The 24,586-nt window shown below is 46.5% G+C and overlaps 1 protein-coding gene across 2 annotated transcripts in view; it reads left to right on the top strand.

Moving 5' to 3' along the window:
• LOC135810916 (fibrillin-3-like) overlaps positions 1–24,586 on the top strand; it is a 128,515-nt gene that overhangs the window by 56,640 nt on the left and 47,289 nt on the right. Inside the window, exon 4 of one of the 2 annotated variants that reach the window (XM_065324305.1) lies at positions 8,215–8,349. The exons of the other annotated variant lie outside the window; for it this stretch is intronic. Within the exon in view, the coding sequence (XP_065180377.1) occupies positions 8,215–8,349 (135 nt within the window). The remainder of the gene's footprint in view (positions 1–8,214; positions 8,350–24,586) is intronic. 2 annotated transcript variants of the gene reach the window in all.

The raw sequence follows: 24,586 nt of genomic DNA, 5'->3' as shown, positions 1-24,586 counted from the left end.
CCTTCCCTATAAGGACACTTCACCCCTTTATGGCACATGCCTTCTATGACATCATCCGTGTACACCTTCCCTATAAGGACACTTCACCCCTTTATGGCACATGCCTTCTATGACATCATCCGTGTACACCTTCCCTATAAGGACACTTCACCCCTTTATGGCACATGCCTTCTATGACCTGAACCACGTGCACCTTCCTTATAAGGACACTTCACCCCATATATAGACCAATCCCAAAGGTCAAAGGTCACATACCTTCTATGGACCAATCAGCCGTATTTGGAAAGGTCAAAGGTCACAGCAAAGGTCAAAGGTCAAAGGTCAAAAGTCATCTTCCATATATGGACTATTCATCCTTATATGGAAAGGTCAAAGGTCAACACCAAAGGTCAAAGGTCAAATGACATCTTCCATATATGGACTATTCTGCCTTATATGGTACCTCAAAGGTCAAATGTCAACTCAAAGGTCAAAGGTCATCTGCCATATATGGACTATTCTTCCTTATTTGGCAGCCAGGGGTCAAAGGTCACTTTTGGATCAGAACCCCTACGGCACTATACTACTCACATCGCTACATAACGTTTTGTATGTAGCAATGACTGATTATGTGGCCAGGTAAATGTACATGACTGTATAAAACTCAGAGTTACAACCAACCTGAACGTCCTCCGCTGAGTCTGCTATGACTGTATAATTATGTAGGCAGCATTAGTGCTAAAGGTGTTGCGTGTCTACACAATCACAAAGTCATGTACCGGTACTGTTCAATGCATAATGTCTGGTTGCACCTCATGATAATGATTGTTGCCGATTGTTGCCAAAAACCTGGGATTTTTCCTCACAATATCAATTTATGTCGGGTTTAGAAAAATAAAATAATATAAAAATAAAAAAGCAAAAAGAAGACTATACAACTAATGAAAAGTATAAATGCCGCAGACATCACCACTCAACATGACAATTTGTTCACGGTTTTAGATTGTGCGTCTCCAGAATTGATTTTCAAGCTCCGATCATCAGTGGAAATACGGAACTAAACTTTATCTTAGCCCTCACTTTTTGTAATACTTACGCGTCAAGTGTCACACTTCTTTGGATTTTTAACCTTTGTTTTTCCCTTGATCACTTTAGTTCCGTATTTCCACTGATGATCAGAGCTTGAAACTCGATTCAGGAAACACACAATCTAAAACCTTGAACAAATTGTCATGTTGAGTGGTGATGTCTGCGGCATTCATACTTTTCATAGTTATTATTAAACTTCTATCTCCACGTAGATTATTTGTACAACTAATGAGGATTAGATTTTAGGGTGTACTTCCCCTTTAAGTATTTAAACCCATGATGTCCCTGTCATAGCCCATCCTGCTCCATCTCCGCGATTTTCCAAAGGCATTGCCTTCCACTGCCACATTAAACTAATTGTTTTATTTTGAACAACCTAGCCCTGTGTTTATTGTTGTATTCTTTAGTGTTTAAAGAATATTATATACAAGAAATCAGCGTTAGCTACATCAACCTGCCTATCAGGGGAAGTCACCAATGTTGCTGACTGGCTCAAGCATAAGCATCTGCCTCTTAATGGCAAGTAGAGCCGGTTCCTGTCAATCCTACCACCATGCAGTGCGCGTGAGCATCGCTGTCCTAGCTTCTCCCCAGCCCAACCGCTACGTAACTCAGTGTCACCACTGATGCTGATGTGAAGTGAGACCCCAAGTCGACGGGATTGAAAAGAAAGTTGTGCAGAATATTGGAGCACTAGGTCAGTCCCCCAAATGCCTCTACCTCTGTAGTTGTATCCAGTGTATATTTTATGTATTCATTTATTTATTCATAGACTTAGGGGCCATCCGTAATTATCGATCTTTTTCACGAAACGAAAAAGTTTCGTTTATGGGTGGGTGGGTAACGACCGGTTTCGTTTTGAAAAAACATCGAAAGCGGAAAAATCAACACTCACTGGATGTAGATCTACATAATAAGAGGGGTCTACGCCGCGCGGATACACTGATACCACTCTGTACTCAGCGCAGTGAGTTCCTTTCGTCCCCGTCCTCGGATGACTTCTCCGACGAGGACCAAGCAGTCATCATGGTCATTCACTCTGGGACCGACGACAGATAGATGAATATTTTGTTCCAGCCGCCGATGCAAGAGAATTTCAAATTACGGAGCGGGGCGCACGCCAAGTAAACTCTCACGCAAATATGGGGAGCGCCAGCCGCTGAAGACGATGTCGTCGTAATGTACCTGGAAGAATCTGATCGTGCTTATGGTGGGGAAGCCATGGAGAGTGATCCCCGTGTCGACAGTCTTCCAGAGACGGAAATTTAGGCCATCGACTTTCTACGTACTGCAAGTACCTGATTGACGGCAGCGCAGCGCGGCGTGCGTGCGACCTTACGGAGCTTTCCGACAGCGATTCTGGGGCGATGCTGCTCTCATTTGCGAACGAGGCACGACCACTGAAGTCTGTGATAGCTATGGCGTTTGTTTCCGCTCCGAGGTCGACTTGTTTTGGTAGTATCATGTCAATGTCGGAACTGTGACGATTTGCAAGTGTACAATTCCCGTGTTTAGACGTAGAGGTGCTCATTTTGTGGTAGGTGAAAATAAATGTTTCCATGGTCAAGAAGTAGTACCAGACTTCCAAGAAAACATACTTGTAACTAAATACTTACTTGCACAATCACACAAAATTAAAATGTGGCATCACTGTGTACGTGTTGTAACAGCCAATCAAGATCATTTTCTGCACAAAGTCTCAAGTCAATTAATTTTTTCGTTTCAGGGGGGTGGGTGGGTGGGGGTGGGTCATAACTAAACTTTTTCGTTTCGTGAAAAAGATCGATAATTACGGATGGCCCCTAACCCTATCCCGAGTACTAGTAAGTGTGAACCCAACCAGAATGATTCACACAACCCATCAGCTGTGAAAAATGATTCTGCAATAACTACACATCTGATCATGTCCCCTTCTTGCCTGAATGCAGTTTGTAAGAATGCTCCAGAGCATTTCAACATTCACGCGCGGGCGCGCAGCAAATTTCACCTAGATGTGCTAGCGGCTGTTTACATTGCCAAGCTACAGCCTGAGCTGTGTAGACAGAAGGAGTTTGTTAGGAAGCTAGTGCTATTTTGACTTCCCACCTCCCTGTTACAGTGTGTGTACTCTTTGGCGCAACTCACACTATCATTCAGCCTTTGTTCGTTTCATCACAATTTTTCCGCCAATGCGCTGTATAATTAATTGACATCGTTGTGCTTCGTCACATGATCACCATGTACTGATTTTGAAGAGTTATGGTACGAAAGACCTCATCAGATTTTCAACTAGCTTCGTCTCTTCGTGTGCTGATTTATTTATTTATACCTATTCGCGTGGCACCAGCCAATGAAAAGGTGATGCAGGCGATAGCAATGCATGGCAGTAATAGAGGGGTAAAAGAAGTAAAGCGGAACTGAAAAGTAAGCGAAGAGGAGTTAGGGCAGGGCTGGACGCCAACTAGTATGTGGTATCCTGTGGTAGCTGTTTGAATGTCTTTTTCTTTTGGCAGTATGGCAACATTGTCATAACTCGTAACATTTTGCCCTTTTCCTCCCTTCATCCTAACTTTGGCAGGATTGTAGATTTTGTGGGATGAGAGACCAGTTGCTGTGAGCAAGGAACGGAGGAGATATTTGCAAAAAGACAGGCTACGCAAGAGGGAAGCGGAGAGAGTTTTTAGTTCGCATATCTTGAGATAGAACAAACCCGCTTAGGCAGGACAGAGCATAAGGAGGAGGAAAGCCCAACTCAGTTTTACGATTTGTTTGGTAGGACGAAACTCACGCGAACCGAGGGCAGCACAGCAGAAGGAAGGTGATGCCAATCTGTGCTTGGAGTAGGCCCTGGGGGATAATGCCGGCAGAATTTCGAGCAGAATCTGGGTTATTTTTGAAAAGGAGCAGAATGAGCAGAATTCGGCAGAAAAGACTTAGTGCAGAAAAATGAGCATATACTCTGCAGAACCAGGTACGAAGTGCGGAGAGGGCTGCTAGCGCCTATTTATGGCTCCATTGTGTTCACAAGCACGTGAACTCGCTGGTACATGGTGTAGTGGGTAGCCTAGTGGAGGCACGACAATCAACAGGAATTAACTGTAATTGGACTTTCTCAGGTCCAGACCTGGATTACATGTAAAAAGGCAATAGAGGAACTTTCTCCGGTGCACACCTCGAGGTCAGAACAGCTCTTCTGCTCGGCTCTGTTGTTGTTGCAGTTTTATAAATCAGTAAAACACTTCTTTTTAATCAGTAAAGCCCAGGAGCTTTTATAGGGCGGCAGACTCGATACGCTCACGTACAGGGATACGCTAAATATACGGTATAGTAGTAGTCAGCTACAATTCGGTACTAGCAAGGCAGGGATACTACACATGGTCCTTTTTTGATACCTTTAATATGGCCGCATTTGATAATGTCGCGTCGTCCGATGCTGCCGGGGGAATTTCGAGCAGAATATGGGTTATTTTAGAAAAGGAGCGGAATGAGCAGAATTCGGCAGAAAAGTGCAGAAGAAGGAGCAGATACTCTGCAGAACCAGCAACGAAGTGCGGTGAGGGCTGCCTGTGCCTCTTTACGGCTCCATTGTGTTCACAAGCACGTGAGAATACGGCAGAATACGAGCAGAATGGGGCAAAATACCGGATGAATATGAGCCGTATGTCGAGCAGAAACCGCTACTTTCCCAGCAATCAACCGCGAGGGCCTAGCTTGGAATCAGTCGAGGAAGCCGAAATATCCGACGACGCCTATGCATAACTTCGAGTCGGGCCATCAGTGTTTTAGAAATGGCAGCCCAAATTATGCATCAATAATCCAAAAATAGGCAGAATATAAGCTGTGTAAATAACATGACGACAGTCCGCGTGGAGGTGCATGATATGTGAGGAGAACCTCTAATACAGATCTAACTCCTTGACCTACTCCCTCCTGGCTTCATAGCTTGGGCGCCTTCCAGGCCTGCAGAGCAGAGAGAGCGGTATACTGTTTACCTCCTCACACCCCGGCCCAATCTCTGCTCGAACGGATGCCCCTGTATACAGTTTCCAAGTATTACGCCTTGGGGCGACTCATCCTGGTGTGGCGCTGTGTCTATGGGAGTGCCAGCAGTGTCCTCCAGGACCTATTCTCACGATCAGCTCAAGCACCACCAGTCACCAAGTTTCCAGGTGTCTCACTGTCCCCTTGGCACAATTAGATTTTGCTAGACCTCGCCTGTTCTTCCAGCCTTTCAGCCTTGGCCTGGAGTGCACTCATAAGGAGTATGAGGGCTTACCTCCAATCCATGCGCCTTACCTTGCAATGAATGCTCTGTCTGACTTTGCCTGTCCATACACTCCGTCATGTATTCCTGTCTGCGTGCCTGTGTACTTATGAACTCTTTATATTCACTATGTTGACGCTATAAAATCGCTTATCATATCTCCCGTACCAAATTAAATAGCAATCTGTTGTCCGCTGCAACCTCTACCAACATTTGAACCGCTCACCAGGCATCACCAAATCATATCCCCGATGCCCCTAACCTCATTGCTACCCTCACTGTATCTCTCTCTCCCGTTTTGAAATTCGCTACCACAAATTGGGCACCATTGCCCATTTTTCCATGCGAAGTAATATAAAAATCAACAACACTTCACCGTTCCTCTAGCCGCAAAATTCAAAAAATGCACGACAAACCTCACTCTCTTTTGCATCAACTGTCGTGGTGAAAGATGTTGGTGGCGCAAGGAGAAGCGTGTGGTTTGGAGTGACAAGTGACCACCGTTGCTGGTTCTTACCAAAGTCAAGAACAATACGCTTTGTTATGCAGGGTTTTGAGATGTGTTGGAGTAGAATGTCTGGACTAGACGCCGCGCAATGGCACGGTTTCCTGTGGAGGTATGAGTTTGAATGTATATGAGCATGGTGGAGTGGAAAAATTCAAAAATGTTTATTTCAAGAAAGTCCAAATGGATGACGGGGACATGGCCTCGGTGCTAGAAGACGTATATAGTTCTTGCGGACATAGCTCGCTGGTTTATCAGCGCATGTAATGTTTTTATTTTTCTAGACGATCATTTGTTTCGTCAGGGGTGATGGCCCTCGTCTTCTGGAATGCTGGCTGAGCTAAGCTGTGCTTCCCCAGGAACCCATCAAAGGTGGGGCAATGTAGGCTTATGGTTCGTAGCTTTTTCGCGTACGCTATGGTGTGGATCGTTTGTAGACGCCCTTAATCATGTGATTTTGCGACCATTTTTGGCGTACGCCAATTTCAAGATTCCCTTATGAACCTTTTCAAGGGTTTTGCACATGCAATGTACACCCCAAAGGAAACCTACTTGCCAAATTTGAGCGAACTCGGAGAGATCGACTTGCACGGCATAGACCGGTTTTCTAAGATATGCACTCTTAATTTTTTCATTTTCATTTTCATTTAGACTTTATTTGAAGGATTCTCCAAAAGTAAATGGATACTTATCGGGGGAGTTTCCTGGAAGGGTGGATGACACGAAAGGGAAGTGAAAAGGGTGAAGGGAAAATAGTACTTAGCAGAAACACTGTTCAGGGAAAACTACAGGTAAAATCACCAGGGAGAAACAGAATACATGTACATGACGAGAGCTAGATACGAAAATCAGAAATTCCAGTGGTGGAGAATTTGTACGTTAAATAATGGTCCTTCAGGAGAAACCGAAACTTAGCAGAAGATCGCTCCCTGCGTAGGCTCTCAGGAAGCTTGTTCCAGCAGACAACTGATAAACCGAAAAGAGGAGATTTGAAGAAATGAGTTCCAGAACGAGGCAAAACGATAAAGGAAGGGTGGCGGCAGCTGCTGGAAATGGTGAAACTAAACTGGCTCAGTAGTGCTGGAAATTGGTAGAATACATGATGAAAATAAACTAGAGAGAGAATTTGTCGACGCCATTGGAGCGATTCCCATTCAAACAGATGATTCAGAACATTCTTGGATGTTGTCAAAGTAGGAAGCTGTCGGGTCTTACGTATTAGGTAGGATCAGGCAGCAGTAGCTTGTAGTCGATCCAATGTGCAGGATTGCGTAGACAACATGGCGAACAGCCCAACAGGGACAGCATACTCCAGCAAGGGTCTCACGTAACATTTATACAGTAAATTGATGGTTGGTGCGGGGAGACAGCGGGTCATGTGGCATAATAGACATACTCTACTGCGATACTTACTAGTGATTTTAGTAATACATGTATGGTCAGAGAAACTAAGGTTCGGAGAAAGGGTAATACCAAGGTGACAGTGCCTGTCAGCCGTCGTAACCTCAGTGTCATCCATTTTGAAGGGGGATGGACAGGGAGTCACGGCATGTTTCCGAAAGGACACATGAACACACTTGCTGGTGTTAAACCTCATGGCAGTGGTTCTTGACCATTTGAGGCAATGTTCAATATCAGCTTTAAAGCTGGCATGGTGAGCGGGCACTGACGTTTTAGGCGGGGAAACGAGGATTAAATTGGAGTCGTCAGCAAAAAGAGAGAGAGTACTGGAGACAGGGGCATCAGGAAAAGAGTTTATGCATAGATTTAAGAGGAGGGGGCCGAGATGAGACCCGATTATCACGAACGAATTGTTTTAAAGGGTAAACGTGCCGTTTGTTGCGTTATTAATATAATTATATTAATATTTTGAGTGCAATAAAGAGTATATTAAATGCAGACATGGCCAGACAACAACCAGTTGATTGAATTTTAAAGGATTTTTTATTATTCAAAATCGATTTTCGTGTTCCGCTCTTCAGTGAATATTATCGGTACTGAGGGTAAAGTATACTTCACACCTTTAATTACCGGTATGCTGTTATAAAATGTTCTTTTTGTACACACTGTACATTACCCTCAGCTCCAATACATGAAAATCGATTTTGAACAATAAAAAATCCTTTAAAATTCTATTAACTCGTTGTTGTCTGGCCATGTCTGCATCTAATATATACTCTTTATTGCCCTCATAAATTTGCATTCTCCACGCCGACTCTTTATTGATATTACTTTTCCTAAATTAAAAGGGGGTTTGCCGACTGACAATCGCTCTATCAAGTTGCTATTCACTCTTTAGATAAAAATTCTTCTATGATGTCGAAATATTATTGATGTTGCGGGCCAGTCTCCCATCGTCAGAACAATTTTATTATTTTTTTCCTTTTCTTACCCTCAGAATTATGCGAGGACATAAATGAATGTGACATACCTGATGTCTGTAATCCTAGTAGCAGCTATTGTGACAACCAGCCAGGAAGCTACAGGTGTGAGTGCAAGAACGGGTTCATTAAACAGGATAATGTCTGTACCGGTAAGAATCTTAGTCTTATCCGTTGCGCTCAGATAACCATGGTATATCTAATTTTGAATTCACAGCACCTTCATTCGCTTCTGTAAACAACAATAGAGAGGTTTCATAGAACGTAATCACGTGAACATTTCACGTCACATATGCTGTGTATGCTTTTCTGAAATACGTCGTGGTTTCATGCTTTAAATAGTTGGCGATACTGCATTTTTTTTAAGGATTAGGAGAACTTCTAATTCAAAGAACAGTCGGGGAAGTGAACTGCCTGAAAAGAGAAAAAAGCCAGACCCACCAGGACTCGAAACCGGGACCTTGTTTGTCATGAGCAATGTCTTAACTACTGAGCTATGGGACCAGGCTGAACCTAAAAGGCGCTGACAAGATTTTCACTCCAAAGCCAACTCACAACACATGCCACACATACTGATAGCACTTGGGTCCTTGTCCCTCCCCTAGGGGACCAACCACGGTCAGTTTCTGGAACGTACTATGAGAGGTGAAAGAAAATGATTAGTTTTTGAAATGAATAGGAAAGGCCTTCTAGGTTCAGCCTGGTCCCATAACTCAGTGGCATTGCTCATGACAAGCAAGGTCCCAGGTTCGAGTCCTGGTGGGCTATGCAAATGGTTGACTGCCGCTTGCAGGATATGCACCTGAACAGCGTTTTCGCACTCCGTCGATGAGGCTCCCAGAAGAGGAGCGTCCGCGGCAACTGAAGATTGTTGGATGTTTCAGGTGCCGCGCTGTGGGTCACTTGGCCAGAAACTGCTTTCAACAGCGCCAGGATGCTCATCAGGGGCACCAGCACAGGTCAATACCACCCAAACGCTGTTCGCCAGTCGCGAAGGTGGTGACTGGCGACCCACTGCAGCGCTCCAAGTGCAGAGCCATCTTCTTTCCCTTGCCGGACTCATTTCCATGCCTCGTTCTAAGAAGACCCATGTTTGCTAGATGAAACGCATCAGATGCAAAGCCATTGCATCACGTGCACGGGAGCTTGGTCAGTTACTTCAGTTTGACGGCCACCACGGAGCACGACTTGAGGCCATCGAAACGTATGCCTTCAACACCGGGGGCATCCCCAGGCAGCATGGCTTCAGAAGGTGGTAGCCGAGCCTCCGGATGCTTGTCCAGTAATGCCTCTTTGACAGGAATAGAGGAACCATCCCGGAGAGGTACGGTATCGTTGATGTTCAGCACACCACCCGCTTCACCACATCTGCCTGGATCCAGGCATCTAAGTGCATCATGCACACGGCCCTGGCACATGAGGTCGGAGAAGTGGCGAGCCTCATCTTCCTCACCTCGCTTGCGGCCTCCCTTACGAGGCCGAAACAGCAAGTCTTGCAGGCAGCGGACTTCGCTCATTAATGACGTCAAATTCCCCGCTTGCCACAATGCCATTCGCCGCTGCAAATGCAGAGTATTCTCTTTTGGTTTGCTATTGCTACGGGTTGACTGCAACATCAGGGAAGGAAGCACGGAGAACCGGTAGAGAGCGATGCAGTCAGTGCCAGCAGAGTCAGTGAACCGTCGAAGCTCTGCAACTAATAGATTGACAAAAGCCTTGCCAATGGACCCCGTCGGGATACGAAAGAACTGCTTCCGCCAATGAACGATCTCATCATAGCACGACGTTATGGAGAGTTGTCCCTGATCCTCTCGCCCGATGCTCTGCACTGGTAGTATCTCCTGTTCGTCTCCAGGAGTAGGAGCAAATCGAGAGTTGGCGCTTTCCCGAGCGGGACTAGGCTCAGCATTGTCCTGGTTCACCGCCAAGTGTACTGGAGGCGCTGTAGGAACCAGCGGTGGCATGTCCTGGCTTTGTGTGTTGGCTGGTGAAGATGATGGTGCCGCTGCTAAAGACGCATCCCGGGCTCCAGCGCGAGTTCGACGTTGCGTGGAAATCTCACTTGGGTAAACTCTTCTCAACCAGGCAGGGGGTTGATCGCGCCAATCCACGCTTGGGTGAAGGTCGGCGCCAGACATAGTTGCGCTGTGTACAGGACCATCCCGACTGGCAGCCTGAGATGTAATGCCGTTGACAACTACACCATCCACCTGGCTGTTGGTAACGCGAGTTCCGGAACTACATGTAGCGCCGTCACCCACACCAGTGCTGTGGCCACAGGACGCCCCAGTCCCAACGCCTGGAGTGCTATTTCTGCAGGTTGATGGGTTGTTGCGACTCGGGTAGCAGTCAACACATGGGGTGTCAGCAGCCTTGCAAGCACATCGCTGACACTTCCCCGTGAGCTGGCACTGGCAGCAGGGCATTGCCGCTACTGGAAACAACAGTTGGAGACGCGATGTCGGCTCGACATGGAGGTGTGACGACTGGTGACTGCGGGCAGAACCCGACTCCAGAAAGTGGTGAGAATCTGCTAACACAAAATATGAACAGTAACCAAAGAAACCAAGGAAAAAAAGAACAAAACCCAACACAACACGGTAAAACAACAGCAGAGTAGCGTTCTCATCAAGGTCTCCTTCTTCTCCAGCCTCCAAGCAAATCGAGCAGTCACCAGCACCTCCAGAGCTCCAGAATCACCAGAATCACCAGCACCTCCAGAGCTCCAGAATCTCCAACCGACCTCCACCAGCGCAACTCTGAAGCGTGTGCTCCTCGTTGGAGCAACCAATTTCATGACTATTACTGCCGTAGTCGCAACTTCTAAGTTCGTATTGTTGTCCCTCACGCGGACGTGCGCCTAGTTGTTGGAGGTGACATCGTTGTGAATAGCTATACTGGCTCTCAATGTCTGTTTAGCACAACTCCATGAGCGACTCTGACTCACGCTGCTACCTGGGGCTTCACAAGGTGTTTGTCGCGCTGGAAACAAAGCGTCTCTGTAAGTTTGTATCCCTGGTGATGGTTTGGCCTGGAGAGCAGTATAACTTTAAGTGGTGCTTTTCAGGCACAATTTTCCTCAACCTACTCAAGCTCAAGTGATGAGGGCTGAATTCCCCGAAACACTGTGTATTGAGCAGGGAGTGGTGCTTTCTTTCAGGTTTGCTGAGCGGAAGGTTGGATGTGCTCCTGGTGTGCTCCGGATGGCAGTCGTGAGTCAGTCAAGTGTCAAGTTCGGCAAGAAGCGTGTGCTCCTAGTTGGAGCAACCAACTTCATTATGTTTTTTATTTTATTTATTCAACATCTTAAAGCTTCCGATGGCAGCCAAAACGGGAAGATGTGGGTGATAGCCAACCATGGAAAAAGAAGGAAATGATTATACATGAAAAGGAAAAAGCGGAAAAGCTATATTTAGTAGTTTATTATTATTATGGTGCACTCGGTCATCAGCAGGCCCTCAGATTCACTTTAAATTCCTGCAATGATGCAGAAGTCTTCACTGAGTTTGGAAGTTGTAGCCACGCACAGTAGCCCTGGAAGAATGGCGATCTTGTGAATTGCGTTGCCTTGACCTTGGGAAGAGACACTTTGTTTCTGGTTGAGCGGCCCGAAACAAACCAGTTATAAAGCTGTATATGTTCAGGAACACAACCCAAGAGCATTCGAAGAACCAATATGCAGAGGCAAGTTAGTCGGCGTTGCTCTAACGGAGTAGTCTGAGCTAATAACTCATTGGAGGGAAAGGAAGGTTTCTTCGAGAACAAAAATGTTTTACCTGATAATTGTCCAGAGTACCTTGGACTATTCCAGCACAGGTTATGTTCACTGCTTGTCTGCTAAACTCAGAGACAAACTTGAGTCAACCAGCAATAGGTGCCTAAGGCGAGTGTTTGTCCATGATCAGTATACTTCTATCGATTTCATTCTCACCAAATATCACCTGTATACTTTCTCTAACTTGAAGCTGTTTGTGTTTGTTTTTAGGTGTCTATCTCGTTGCACCACTCCTCTTTTAAGCACGATATTTACCCCCCGCTCTGCATCATGCCGCACAAATGCTGCTACCCGCGGTCAAGCTTCAGCCGCTCTGAACCTACCCAGAACTACGTCTCGTCACGGCCTGAATGCTATTTAATTTTTGGCAGCAGACAGATGGAACATGCTTCGACCTGGATGTCGTCATTCCTAGGGTTCCCAGTAAAACGGCAACGCCTGTTGGGAGTTCCCTAGTAAAATAATAAATTCTACTACTACTACTACTGCTACTACTACTACTACTTCTACTACTACTATCGCGGCAGGTCGCTTAAAGTGCTTAACTAAGGTTTTAGGAGCGGCTTCTACGAAGCTTGGGAGCAAGCACTGCACGAGAGAACTCAATACCTTGCGGCTGAGCAATAATATGAGAAGGAAAACAATGGTTGCCAGGAAAACATCAGTTCTTGGTACATCCATTGCATCGCGGCAGGTCGCTTAAAGTGCTCAACTAAGATTTTAGGATCAGCTTCTGCGAAGCTTGGGAGCTAGCACTGCACGAGAGAGCTCAATACTTTGCGGCAGAGCTATAATATCCGGAGGAAAACAATGGTCACCAAGAAAACATCATTTCTTGGTACATTCATTGTATCGCGGCAGATCGCTTGAAGTGCTCAACTAAGGTTTTAGGAGCGGCTTCTGATGGTGCGGAAGTCTGCGAGTTGTTGGGGGTGCTGGTCCTAGACAAACTTGCGGAGATTCTTGATAGGAGCGGCGTTGGATTATACCGCGATGATGGCCTAGCTGTGCTGAGAAATGCCTCTGGTGCTGCGGCCGACAAAGTGTGCAAGGATATCACCTATGCCTTTGCGTCGTTTGGCCTCAGAGTAACCATTGACGCCAACCTAAAAGTCGTCAACTACCTGGACGTTACGCTTAACCTCTACCAGCCTTACAGAAAGCCAAATGATAACCCACTCTACCTCAACATCCAATCCAATCACCTTATTATTATTTTTTTCTGTTTCTGTTTTAATGACAGTCCACTGCACGCCTGAAAAAAGTACTAAGTTTATTAGGCGGGTTACAGAACTATTGACGTATCGTTCGCTGGCTTACTTGTAGTTTGATAACGCCTCGCTCTTCATTGAGATATCTACCATTCTCTCTTGTTTCTCCTTATTTTCTCCACAACCCTCCTTCCCTGTAACATAATAACATATTCGCTGCCTTGTCATTGAGCATATGTGCTCGTTTGGATTTGCGAATTCAAATAAAGTATACAAACAAACAAACAAACCACCCGCCTAACATCCTCAGTAACCTGCCGAAGGCAGTGGGGAGACGTATCGCCAGCATCTTGGCTGATGAGGCAGTGTTCGACAGTGCTGCCCCCTCTTCAACGACGCACTGGACGCAAGTGGACATGCGGGTAATATAGAATACGTCCAGGCAGAGGAGAAGCAAAGGAAGCACCAGCGAAAGCGAAACATCATCTGGTTCAACCCACCCTTCTCCAAAAGCGTGTCCACGAATGTTGTTGCTGGTATCCTCCGCCTAGTCACCAAGCATTTTCCCAAGACATCGAGACTCCACACAATATTTAACCGAAACTCGGTCAAGGTGAGCTACTGTTGCTTTCCTAATATGGCGTCTTTGATAAGCTCGCACAACCGCAAGCAGATGACAAAGCCCGCAGAACAAAAGCCGTGCAATTGCAGGTCGCCGCCAAGTTGCCCGCTGTGAGGATAATGCCAGGCAGAAGCTATAGTGTATGAGGCAGTGGTGACCACGCAGCACGATACGAGAGGCTACTTCGGATCGACTGCGCCCCCGTTCAAGCTTTGACTGGCAAACCATAAAACATCTATGCGCGTCGCCACTCACAGTAGTGACTTTACTCCCTCGCACCCAGACGCTGATTTTTTGGAAACAAGTTGCTATACTTCCGATGGGAGAATCCGACATGGCAGTGCATTTCGGCATGGCCAGGTCAAATTGTAGAATATCGCATCGAGTGAATTGCTTTATCTGAGAGAGGAGATGTTCCTGCCCTTGAGACCCGAAGTCAAGTTTCCATACGACAAAATTTAGGAGCTCTGCGCTCAGCGCCTTTTCAGGGTATGAATTTCGGGTTGTTCTGGTCGGGTCGCAGCGTCGCGGACTATTCCATCGTCTTCAGCGTCGAAAAACTACTGGCCATGTGAAATTACAAGGCGGTGAGACGCTTTCGTCTTCCTCTACGAGCGAATTTGTTCTGCGCCAGCATACCTAAGTATGCAATTTCGTACGCGCAGTTCGAGTGACGAGGCGTGTGCACTGTACACTGTACTGCATGCACGGACTGTGCGGTCGTTCTCGATTCTCCCATCGCTCCCATTCATTTCTGTTTCCAGCAAAAGTCCAACTTGGCGCACTTCAACTCACTGTAACTCAAGAATGGCAGGGCCGATTCGAATAATACTTACAGATTCTATGTACTACGCCTGGGAGAATGGAATGAGACCAAAATCGAAGTGATCGGAGCAAGTTTTGGAAATTGGGTGTAGTCACTACTTACAGGAATAGCACCGAGCTATCGAAGCATGTCTGGGGATTAAAGTCCACAAATGTAGCGTGTGAAATCAGGTGGAGGATCTGCGAAAGGTCCAGGGCTTATAGCAACTTAACCAAGAGATGCCCGCTATGTACAGCAGAGAAGACCTGGATAGTGCTGAGCAACCGAGACTATGCTCTGAACAAGAGGAGTTAGATGGTCTCGAAGTGCCAACACGCCAGCAGATACTGCCTAAAAGACTACGCAGGAGCAGCTATCACCTGAAGCACCTATAGCCACCTGGAAAATCAGCGCAGTCTACACATCCCATAATTATTATCCCTCATGGGGCTGATTTCCCTAGTGTGTGCTTACACGCGCATCAACTGGCTTTGCACTAGCCCAAATTGCTCTTTCCTTTGACTGGCACTAATTTTCTATAGGCTCTGATCTTGGCTCCTATCATTCTCACCTCACCCCACCAGGCCCTGTTATAAGACCCCTTGTTCTGGCTAGTCCACTATTGTTGCTTTTTGCCTGCCTGATGATTGCACCCGCTTGTGCATGAAACTCTTGAGTCGCAAAAGTGAAATGATGTTTTCTTGGTAACCATTGTTTTCCTTCGGATATGAGCCCCAGCCAGCAGAAACCTGAACATGTGTAATTTTTTCAAAAATTATTTTTCGCTCGAAATCGATTCTACACTATTAACCATTCAAGTTATCAAGTTTGGTGACAATCTGATAAGCGAAAGCATGGAAAATAGAGTTTGAAGTCACACAGGTCAAGATTCGGTACAGTTGGCGCAGCATCCATGCCCAGTGACTCCATGCAAGTTGATGCTACAGTTTCTGATTGTGATGTGGAACAGGTACATGTTAGTAAATAGAATGCAAGTCAGGCTTGCCCTCTTGATGCTGCAGGCATGAGTAGTTCAGAAGTGTGACGATATTCCGTATACACCACTACCTTCTTTACAACACCAGAGTGCAAAACGATGATTGGTGGCTGGCCTTCCAAATTGTGTTCAGGGACCTCTGTGCTGGCAGTTTGAGCATTATCCCAAAGCTTGCCATACTGATAGATGAACTGACCAATACCACTGACATCCACTCCCTTGCACACTTTCACTCAGACCATGATTTCAGCATAATTGCATTTCAATGATATGAGCGAATACTCGCGTTTTGTAGCACGTGAAGATGTTGCCCCAAAGCATTCAGCCAGTTTGACTTTTAGGAATCCCCTTTCTCAGCACAGGCAGCAGCCAGCTTGGCGTCGTCTGGCAAGGTAGAGTACTGATAATACTACGCTCTGTTTTGCGCCGTGAGAAGCCCTCCATGAGTGTCTGCAACATCATTGTTGTCGATGTAGAAATACGGATCGCTCAGCGGGTCGACATTCAGCTTCTCCTCGCAGTCGCTATTACTCCAGCACTGACTAGCGTCGCCACCAGTATCCAGTGTCGATTTTATGAGGGCTCTTCGTTGCTATGAATATGAGACTCACCACTGCTGGACAAACTCAGCGAGATCGCCACCAAAGAAATAATTCCGATCGCGAACTAACTTTCAGCGTCGCTTCGTACAGGGAGTCTCACGCTGACAACTCTGGACCTAAGTCCTTGTCGCGACACCTGTCGCCATCGCTGTGTCTAAACTCAACCTCCGTTTGACGAGCTCTCACCTAGGGCTAAAATCAATTGACCAGACTCATTTGAAGACATTTGAAACTCCTTTGACAACAAAGACACCCACTCGATCGAAAAGGAATCTTCAAAAGCCAGCTCACTGCGCGTCCCAAACTTTGACGTCACATTTTGATGATTGATATCAAGTACACAAGTGCTGGTTTTCGCAGGCCGGGGCTCATATATATATATATATATATACGCAGATTGAGTATATATATATATATATATAGAACAATAGAAGTATTTCTTGCGTCGGCAAAAAGTGCTCAATGTCCTAAGACAGAGCGGGGTTATACACTCAGACACAAAGGATCTCCAAGTTTCTCACTGTTGCTACTCTGAGTTTCGTGCAAAAGCACTCTTCAGGAAACTTACTCTTCTCTCACATCAGTATCCCTTTACATACCAGAAAAGACGAAAAGAAGCACCCTAGGTGGGAATCACAGGTGGGGAAAAGAAGCACGCTAGCCAGTCTAGGTGGGAATCACAGGTGAAGATAAATGTGGCAAGTGTGGTAGTGTGAGCAATCGCGCAGGCCGGGTGGTGTGCATAAAGTGAAGTGTGGCAGTAGGATGCATGCACATTAGATAGCAGGAGTTCTGTATATGTGTAACAGATAGCAAGCACAGTCTACAGTTCAGGTCACCTCCGATAGGAGGTACTTGGTGCTGTGGCGACATTTTGTGACCAGGCTGCATCTGGTGTTGAGGAGCGATGCCTTGTCACTCTTCATTATGGCGATATTCTCCGATAGGCATAGGTTGCACCGCTTCGAGGTTCTTTTGTAGGCGCTGGATCTCTGCCTGATTCTCCACGAGATGTTGACGCCTTCACCTGCCTCTTTCAATGCCCATGCATGCTTCGACAATTCTGTGCTGTTTCTGTGTGGGGCATTCCGGAACGATGACGTGTGGTTGTTGAACCGGAGTTTGAACGGGGTTTCGGAGATGCCGATATACTTCGTCCGGCTGAGATTGGAGTCCACTGTAGCTTCGTATACTATCTCGCTGGCGTTGCAGTCCCCGTTGAGTGGGCAGTTTGCTTTGACACGGCAGTTACATCTCTTTTCTTCCGGCTGTCTGAGGACTTTCGCGTTGTGGCCCTTGATTATTGAGGCTAAGTTAGGCGAACAGCTGTAGCTGACTTTGAGCGTGTTTTTGTTAAATATTTTTCTTAGAGCAGATTCCTCTGGGAAATGGCGCTTGACAAGTCTCAGGAATGTCGCGCCAACATCAGTCTTCACGGATTGGCTGTACGGTGGGTTAAACCAAATGATGGTCCTCTTTCGATTCTTTTTCCTCCTGGCTTGTCCTTCCGTGTTCGCCGGTTCCTCGTTATAGACGAGTAGCAACAGTGAGAAACTTGGAGATCCTTTGTGTCTGAGTGTATATATATATATATATATATATATACTCAATCTGTACTCAATCTGCGGACAATCTGTATATATATATATATGAGCCCCGGCCAGCGAAAACCAGCACTTGTGTACTTGATATCAATCATCAAAATGTGACGTCAAAGTTTGGGACGCGCAGTGAGCTGGCTTTTGAAGATTCTTTTTCGATCGAGTGGGTGTCTTCGTTGTCAAAGGAGTTTCAAGTGTCTTCAAATGAGTCTGGTCAATTGATTTTAGCGCTAGGTGAGAGCTCGTCAAACGGAGGTTGAGTTTAGACACAGCGATGGCAACAGGTGTCGCGACAAGGACTTAGGTCCAGAGTTGTCAGCGTGAGACTCCCTGTACGAAGCGGCGCTGAAAGTTAATTCGCGATCGGAATTATTTCTTTGGTGGCGATCTCGCTGAGTTTGTTCAGCAGTGGCGAGTCTCATATGCATAGCAACGAAGAGCCCTCATAAAATCGACACTGGATACTGGTGGTGACGATAGTCAGTGCGGGAGTAATAGCGACTGCGAGGAGAAGCTGAATGTCGACCCGCTGAGCGATCCGTATTTCTACATCGACAACAATGATGTTGCAGAGACTGATGGAGGGCTTCTCACGGCGCAAAACAGAGCGTAGTATTATCAGTACTCTACCTTGCCAGACGACGCCAAGCTGGCTGCTTCCTGTGCTGAGAAAGGGGATTCCTACAAAGTCAAACCGGCTGAACGCTTTGGGGCAACATCTTCACGTGCTACAAAACGAGAGTATTCGCTCATATCATTGAAATACAACTATGCTGAAATCATGGTCTGAGTGAAAGTGTGCAAGGGAGTGGATGTCAGTGGTATTGGTCAGTACATCTATCAGTATGGCAAGCTTTGGGACAACGCTCAAACTGCCAGCACAGAGGTCCCTGAACACAATTTGGAAGGCCAGCCACCAATCATCGTTTTGCACTCTGGTGTTGTTAAGAAGGTAGTGATGTATACGGAATATCGTCACACTTCTGAACTACTCATGCCTGAAGCACCAAGAGGGCAATCCTGACTTCCATTCTATTTACTTACTTCAGTACATGTACCTGTTCCACATCGCAATCAGAAACTGTAGGATCAACTTGCATGGAGTCACTGGGCATGGATGCTGCGCCAACTGTACTGGATCTGGACCTGTGTGACTTCAAACTCTATTTTCCATGCTTTCGCTTATCAGATTGTCACCAAACTTGATACCTTGAATGATTAATAGTGTAGAATCAACTTCCAGCGAAAAAATAATTTTTGAAAAAATTACACATGTTCAGGTTTTTGCTGGCTGGCTGGCTGGCTGGCTCATCAAAAACTTACCAAAGTCGATCAACAAGCGCCTGACATCAATCTCGGCCAGTGAGGACATATTTGAAGAGGCCAAACCAATATACGCAGCCGCACTTTCCAAGAGTGGATTCCTGCTGGCCATGCAGTACCGCGCCGATGAAGGTGAAGACATGGCACGGGCCGAGGAGAAGGAGAGAAAGAAGAGAAAGAGAAACATCATATGGTTCAACCCACCATACAGCAAAAATGTCAAGACAAATATTGGGGCAGTCTTCCTAAAACTCATCAAGCGACATTTCCCTGCAGGTTCCCGCCTCGGCAAAATCTTCAACAAGAATTCAATCAAGATTAGCTACAGCTGCCTCCCGAACGTCTCTGCCATCATCGAGGGACACAACCAAGCTAAGCTGCACCCCACCCCTCCAGAAAAGCCGTGCAACTGCCGTGACAAGGCCAACTGCCCGCTGCGTGGAGCATGCCAGACCGATTGTGTTGTGTACGAAGCAGCCGTGGGCGGCGCAAAAGACCCTGAGTACTACATTGGGTCGGCTGAGACGCCCTTCAAACTTCGTCACGCCAATCACAAGACCTCAATGCGGCACGAAAAATACCGCAACTCCACCGAGCTGTCAAGCTACCAGGGTCAGGAGTACAACGTGTCATGGAACGTCAAGCGCAGAGCCAAGTCGTACAGCCCAACAACTAAGCGCTGTAACCTCCGTCTAACAGAGAAGCTAGAAATTATCACGGCCGACAAAGCAACCCTCCTGAACACAAGGTGTGACCTTATCGCCAAATGCCGGTACAGCACTAGATACCAGCTGAGCAAGTATTCAGGTGTGACTTAGCCAAATAGCGCATACTGGCTCTGCTGTAGTACAGGCATCCAGTATGCTTTGCTAAGCAAGGCATGTCCTGGTGTGGCACTGGCTCTGCTGTAGTACAGGCATCCAGTATGCTTTGCTAATCAAGGCATGTCCTGGTGTGGTACTGGCTCTGCTGTAGTACAGGCATTCAGCACGCACCTGAATTTTCACTTCTGAAAGACTAGTGCAACCATCGCACCCAGCTGTAACTCCTCAGACTTCACTGGCTCTGCTGTAGTACAGGCATCCAGCACCCAACACCTGAATCCTAACACCACCAAGGAGGCAAGTGCCGGCATTGCACCTAACTGTAACTCGTCGGACTTAATTGGCTCTGCTGTAGTACAGGCATCCAACAGATAGCGCCTTGGCAAATTGGCTCTGCTGTAGTACAGGCATCCAACAGCAAGCACCCCCCCCCCCCCCCCCACTGCAAATTGGCTCTGCTGTAGTACAGGAATCCAACAGCTAGCGCCTTGACAAATTGCACTGCCCCACTATTTTATAGTCATCTAGCACTCAGCTTCACACACTTCTCAGCCGGCAAGTAAGCCCATTGATTACGTATCAGGGGTCCCACTAAGCCGTAAACTTGTTTCCGCCTGCATCCACCTTAAATTCCCATTATGCTTTGACCAGTCCGCATTGAATATTTTTTGCCTGATGATTGCACACGGTGCATGAAACTCGGAGTAGGGAAATATTACGAGAGATCCATTGTTTGTTGACATGTGTCATTGCTCCCCCAAAGAAATTGGATCTTGAGCACTTTTTCTGAAGCTGCAGGCATAGTCTAACTGAGTATATTTATATAATTATATATACACTCAGACACTACAGAACAACAAGGACAATCAAGGCTTGTTTGCTGCTACTTTAAGTTTCATGCTTACGCAATCATCAGGCAACATGAAGATTGGGTGCCGACCATGCCGGTATATATGCCAGGAGAGGGAACTCCAATCACCCACCGCAAGTCCTTAAGAACATCCCAGCTGGAATTAACAACCGACTGGCAAGCATCTCCTGCTCAGAGGCGGTGTTCCGTGATGCTATCCCCATCTACGCGGAGGCCCTCAACGCCAGCGGCCACCCTAGCACGCTAGAGTTCAAACAGAAAACAAGCAAAAAGAAGAAAAGGAAGAGGAAGGTGATTTGGTACAACCCGCCCTACAGCCGTAATGTGAAAACAAACATCGGTGGAAGATTCCTCGCGCTCATTAAGAAGCACTTCCCCCCGCAGTCGAAGCTCGGAAAAATATTCACAAAAAATACCATCAAGATAAGCTACAGTTGCATGCCAAATATGGCTGCACGCATCAAAAGCCACAACAAAGCGGTCCTCTGCCCGCAAACGAAAAAACCGGAAAAGCCCTGCAACTGCCGAGACAAGCCATCTTGTCCACTCAACGGTGAATGCCAAACGACGGAGCTGATATATGTGGCATCCATAACGTCAGGCCCCACCAAAAAGGAATACACCGGTATGTCGGCGCCACCATTCAAGTCACGCCATGCCAACCACATGACTACAACAAGATACGAGAAGTACTCCAGCTGCACTGAGTTCTCCAACTACATCTGGAAGCTGAAGAAATCCAACGCCCAATACGAAGTCGAATGGAGGATAAAAGATCGCGCCCGGGCATACTCCAACATCACGAAGCGGTGTTCCCTCTGTAGCAGAGAAAAGTATCACATCCTGAACACGCTAGGGTCACCGTCCAGCCTCAACAAGCGCTCCGAAATGGTGTCCAAGTGCCGACACGAGAACAAGTATCTCCTAAAAAACCACGGTGTCACCTAAACATGTCTCCACAGCCTCCTGCCCACACCATTCACGTTCACACACCTTGCTCATAACACCCTGCCCACACCAGACATATCCATTTACATTGCGCTATTATCACACTGCTAGCTCTACAGCCTCCTGCCTACAACATCCACACGCATTGTTCACCACCTCCTGCCCACACCAGCCACACACTTCGCGCTCACACTGCACTGCTAGCCCCTGCCTTCAACAACCACACACTCTGCACACAGCCCCCTGCCTAAAACATCACCGCTACTGCGCTAGCCCCCACAGTCTCACACAGCTTTTTATACCACCCTCTCCTGGCATATATACCGGCATGGTCGGCACCCGATCTTCATGTTGCCTGATGATTGCGTAAGCATGAAACTTAAAGTAGCAGCAAACAAGCCTTGATTGTCCTTGTTGTTCTGTAGTGTATTACGCTCTGCCTTTGTGGTGTTGAGCACTGTCAAGCACTCTGGGTACATCCTTCGGTATACACTCAGACACAAACACCGCTCTGTCTTAGGACATTGAGCACTTTTTTGCCGACGCAAGAAATACTTCTGATGTTCTATATATATATACCCATATATATATACAGGAGATGTGAGTTACGAAGTCTGAAGAAAACGTTGAACGGTCTCTGCTTGGATCTCGACTACACCATAGCTCAGCGGTTAGAGCATCGCTGGCTACAAGCGAGGGTCCCTGGTTCGAGTCCTGGTGGTGACAGTCAATTTTTTCTTCAGACTTTTCCCGTTTGTCTCTTTCCCTCAAAACCAGTCAATATATATATATATATATATATATATATATATATATACTCAATCTGCGGACAGCATGCTGTTTCGTTCTTTTTGAACTCATCAGCGCAGCACAGAGAAAATGAGGCCGAACCCGATAGCAATGGAAATAAAAATTTCCAATCAGGCCCGAACGTGCCTTGCCAGAGTGCTCAAACTGACAAGTCAGTGAGCTCTGCATAACGCAAACAGCAAAGGCACTACCCCACGCAAGAGTGCTCAACTGCTACAAGAGCAGGAGCGAAATACTCAATCTGCGGACAGCATGCTGTTTCGTTCTTTTTGAACTCATCAGCGCAGCACAGAGAAAATGAGGCCGAACCCGATAGCAATGGAAATAAAAATTTCCAATCAGGCCCGAACGTGCCTTGCCAGAGTGCTCAAACTGACAAGTCAGTGAGCTCTGCATAACGCAAACAGCAAAGGCACTACCCCACGCAAGAGTGCTCAACTGCTACAAGAGCAGGAGCGAAATACTCAATCTGCGGACAGCATGCTGTTTCGTTCTTTTTGAACTCATCAGCGCAGCACAGAGAAAATGAGGCCGAACCCGATAGCAATGGAAATAAAAATTTCCAATCAGGCCCGAACGTGCCTTGCCAGAGTGCTCAAACTGACAAGTCAGTGAGCTCTGCATAACGCAAACAGCAAAGGCACTACCCCACGCAATAGTGCTCAACTGCTACAAGAGCAGGAGCGAAATACTCAATCTGCGGACAGCATGCTGTTTCGTTCTTTTTGAACTCATCAGCGCAGCACAGAGAAAATGAGGCCGAACCCGATAGCAATGGAAATAAAAATTTCCAATCAGGCCCGAACGTGCCTTGCCAGAGTGCTCAAACTGACAAGTCAGTGAGCTCTGCATAACGCAAACAGCAAAGGCACTACCCCACGCAAGAGTGCTCAACTGCTACAAGAGCAGGAGCGAAATACTCAATCTGCGGACAGCATGCTGTTTCGTTCTTTTTGAACTCATCAGCGCAGCACAGAGAAAATGAGGCCGAACCCGATAGCAATGGAAATAAAAATTTCCAATCAGGCCCGAACGTGCCTTGCCAAAGTGCTCAAACTGACAAGTCAGTGAGCTCTGCATAACGCAAACAGCAAAGGCACTACCCCACGCAAGAGTGCTCAACTGCTACAAGAGCAGGAGCGAAATACTCAATCTGCGGACAGCATGCTGTTTCGTTCTTTTTGAACTCATCAGCGCAGCACAGAGAAAATGAGGCCGAACCCGATAGCAATGGAAATAAAAATTTCCAATCAGGCCCGAACGTGCCTTGCCAGAGTGCTCAAACTGACAAGTCAGTGAGCTCTGCATAACGCAAACAGCAAAGGCACTACCCCACGCAAGAGTGCTCAACTGCTACAAGAGCAGGAGCGAAATACTCAATCTGCGGACAGCATGCTGTTTCGTTCTTTTTGAACTCATCAGCGCAGCACAGAGAAAATGAGGCCGAACCCGATAGCAATGGAAATAAAAATTTCCAATCAGGCCCGAACGTGCCTTGCCAGAGTGCTCAAACTGACAAGTCAGTGAGCTCTGCATAACGCAAACAGCATATAAATATATAAATAGAGACGTAGGCGAACAAAATTTATATACACACAACAACAAGGTTGTCAATTTCATAATACTAAAAGCTTTTCACCAATTTTCATCAGTAGTTACATGGGAATGAGCAAGAACGAAAACGAAGCCAGAATTTATACTGGGGGTAGAGAATCAGCAAGAACATTCTTATGGTAGTGTAGTGTGAATTTGAGGCGCGTAAGAATATTCTATATAAATATATAAATAGAGACGTAGGCGAACAAAATTTATATACACACAACAACAAGGTTGTCAATTTCATAATACTAAAAGCTTTTCACCAATTTTCATCAGTAGTTACATGGGAATGAGCAAGAACGAAAACGAAGCCAGAATTTATACTGGGGGTAGAGAATAAGCAAGAACATTCTTATGGTAGTGTAGTGTGAATTTGAGGCGCGTAAGAATATTCTTGCTGA

Source organism: Sycon ciliatum, chromosome 2, assembly GCF_964019385.1.
Source record: "Sycon ciliatum chromosome 2, ocSycCili1.1, whole genome shotgun sequence".
NCBI lineage: Eukaryota > Metazoa > Porifera > Calcarea > Leucosolenida > Sycettidae > Sycon > Sycon ciliatum.
This window is presented reverse-complemented; position numbering and strand designations above follow the sequence as displayed.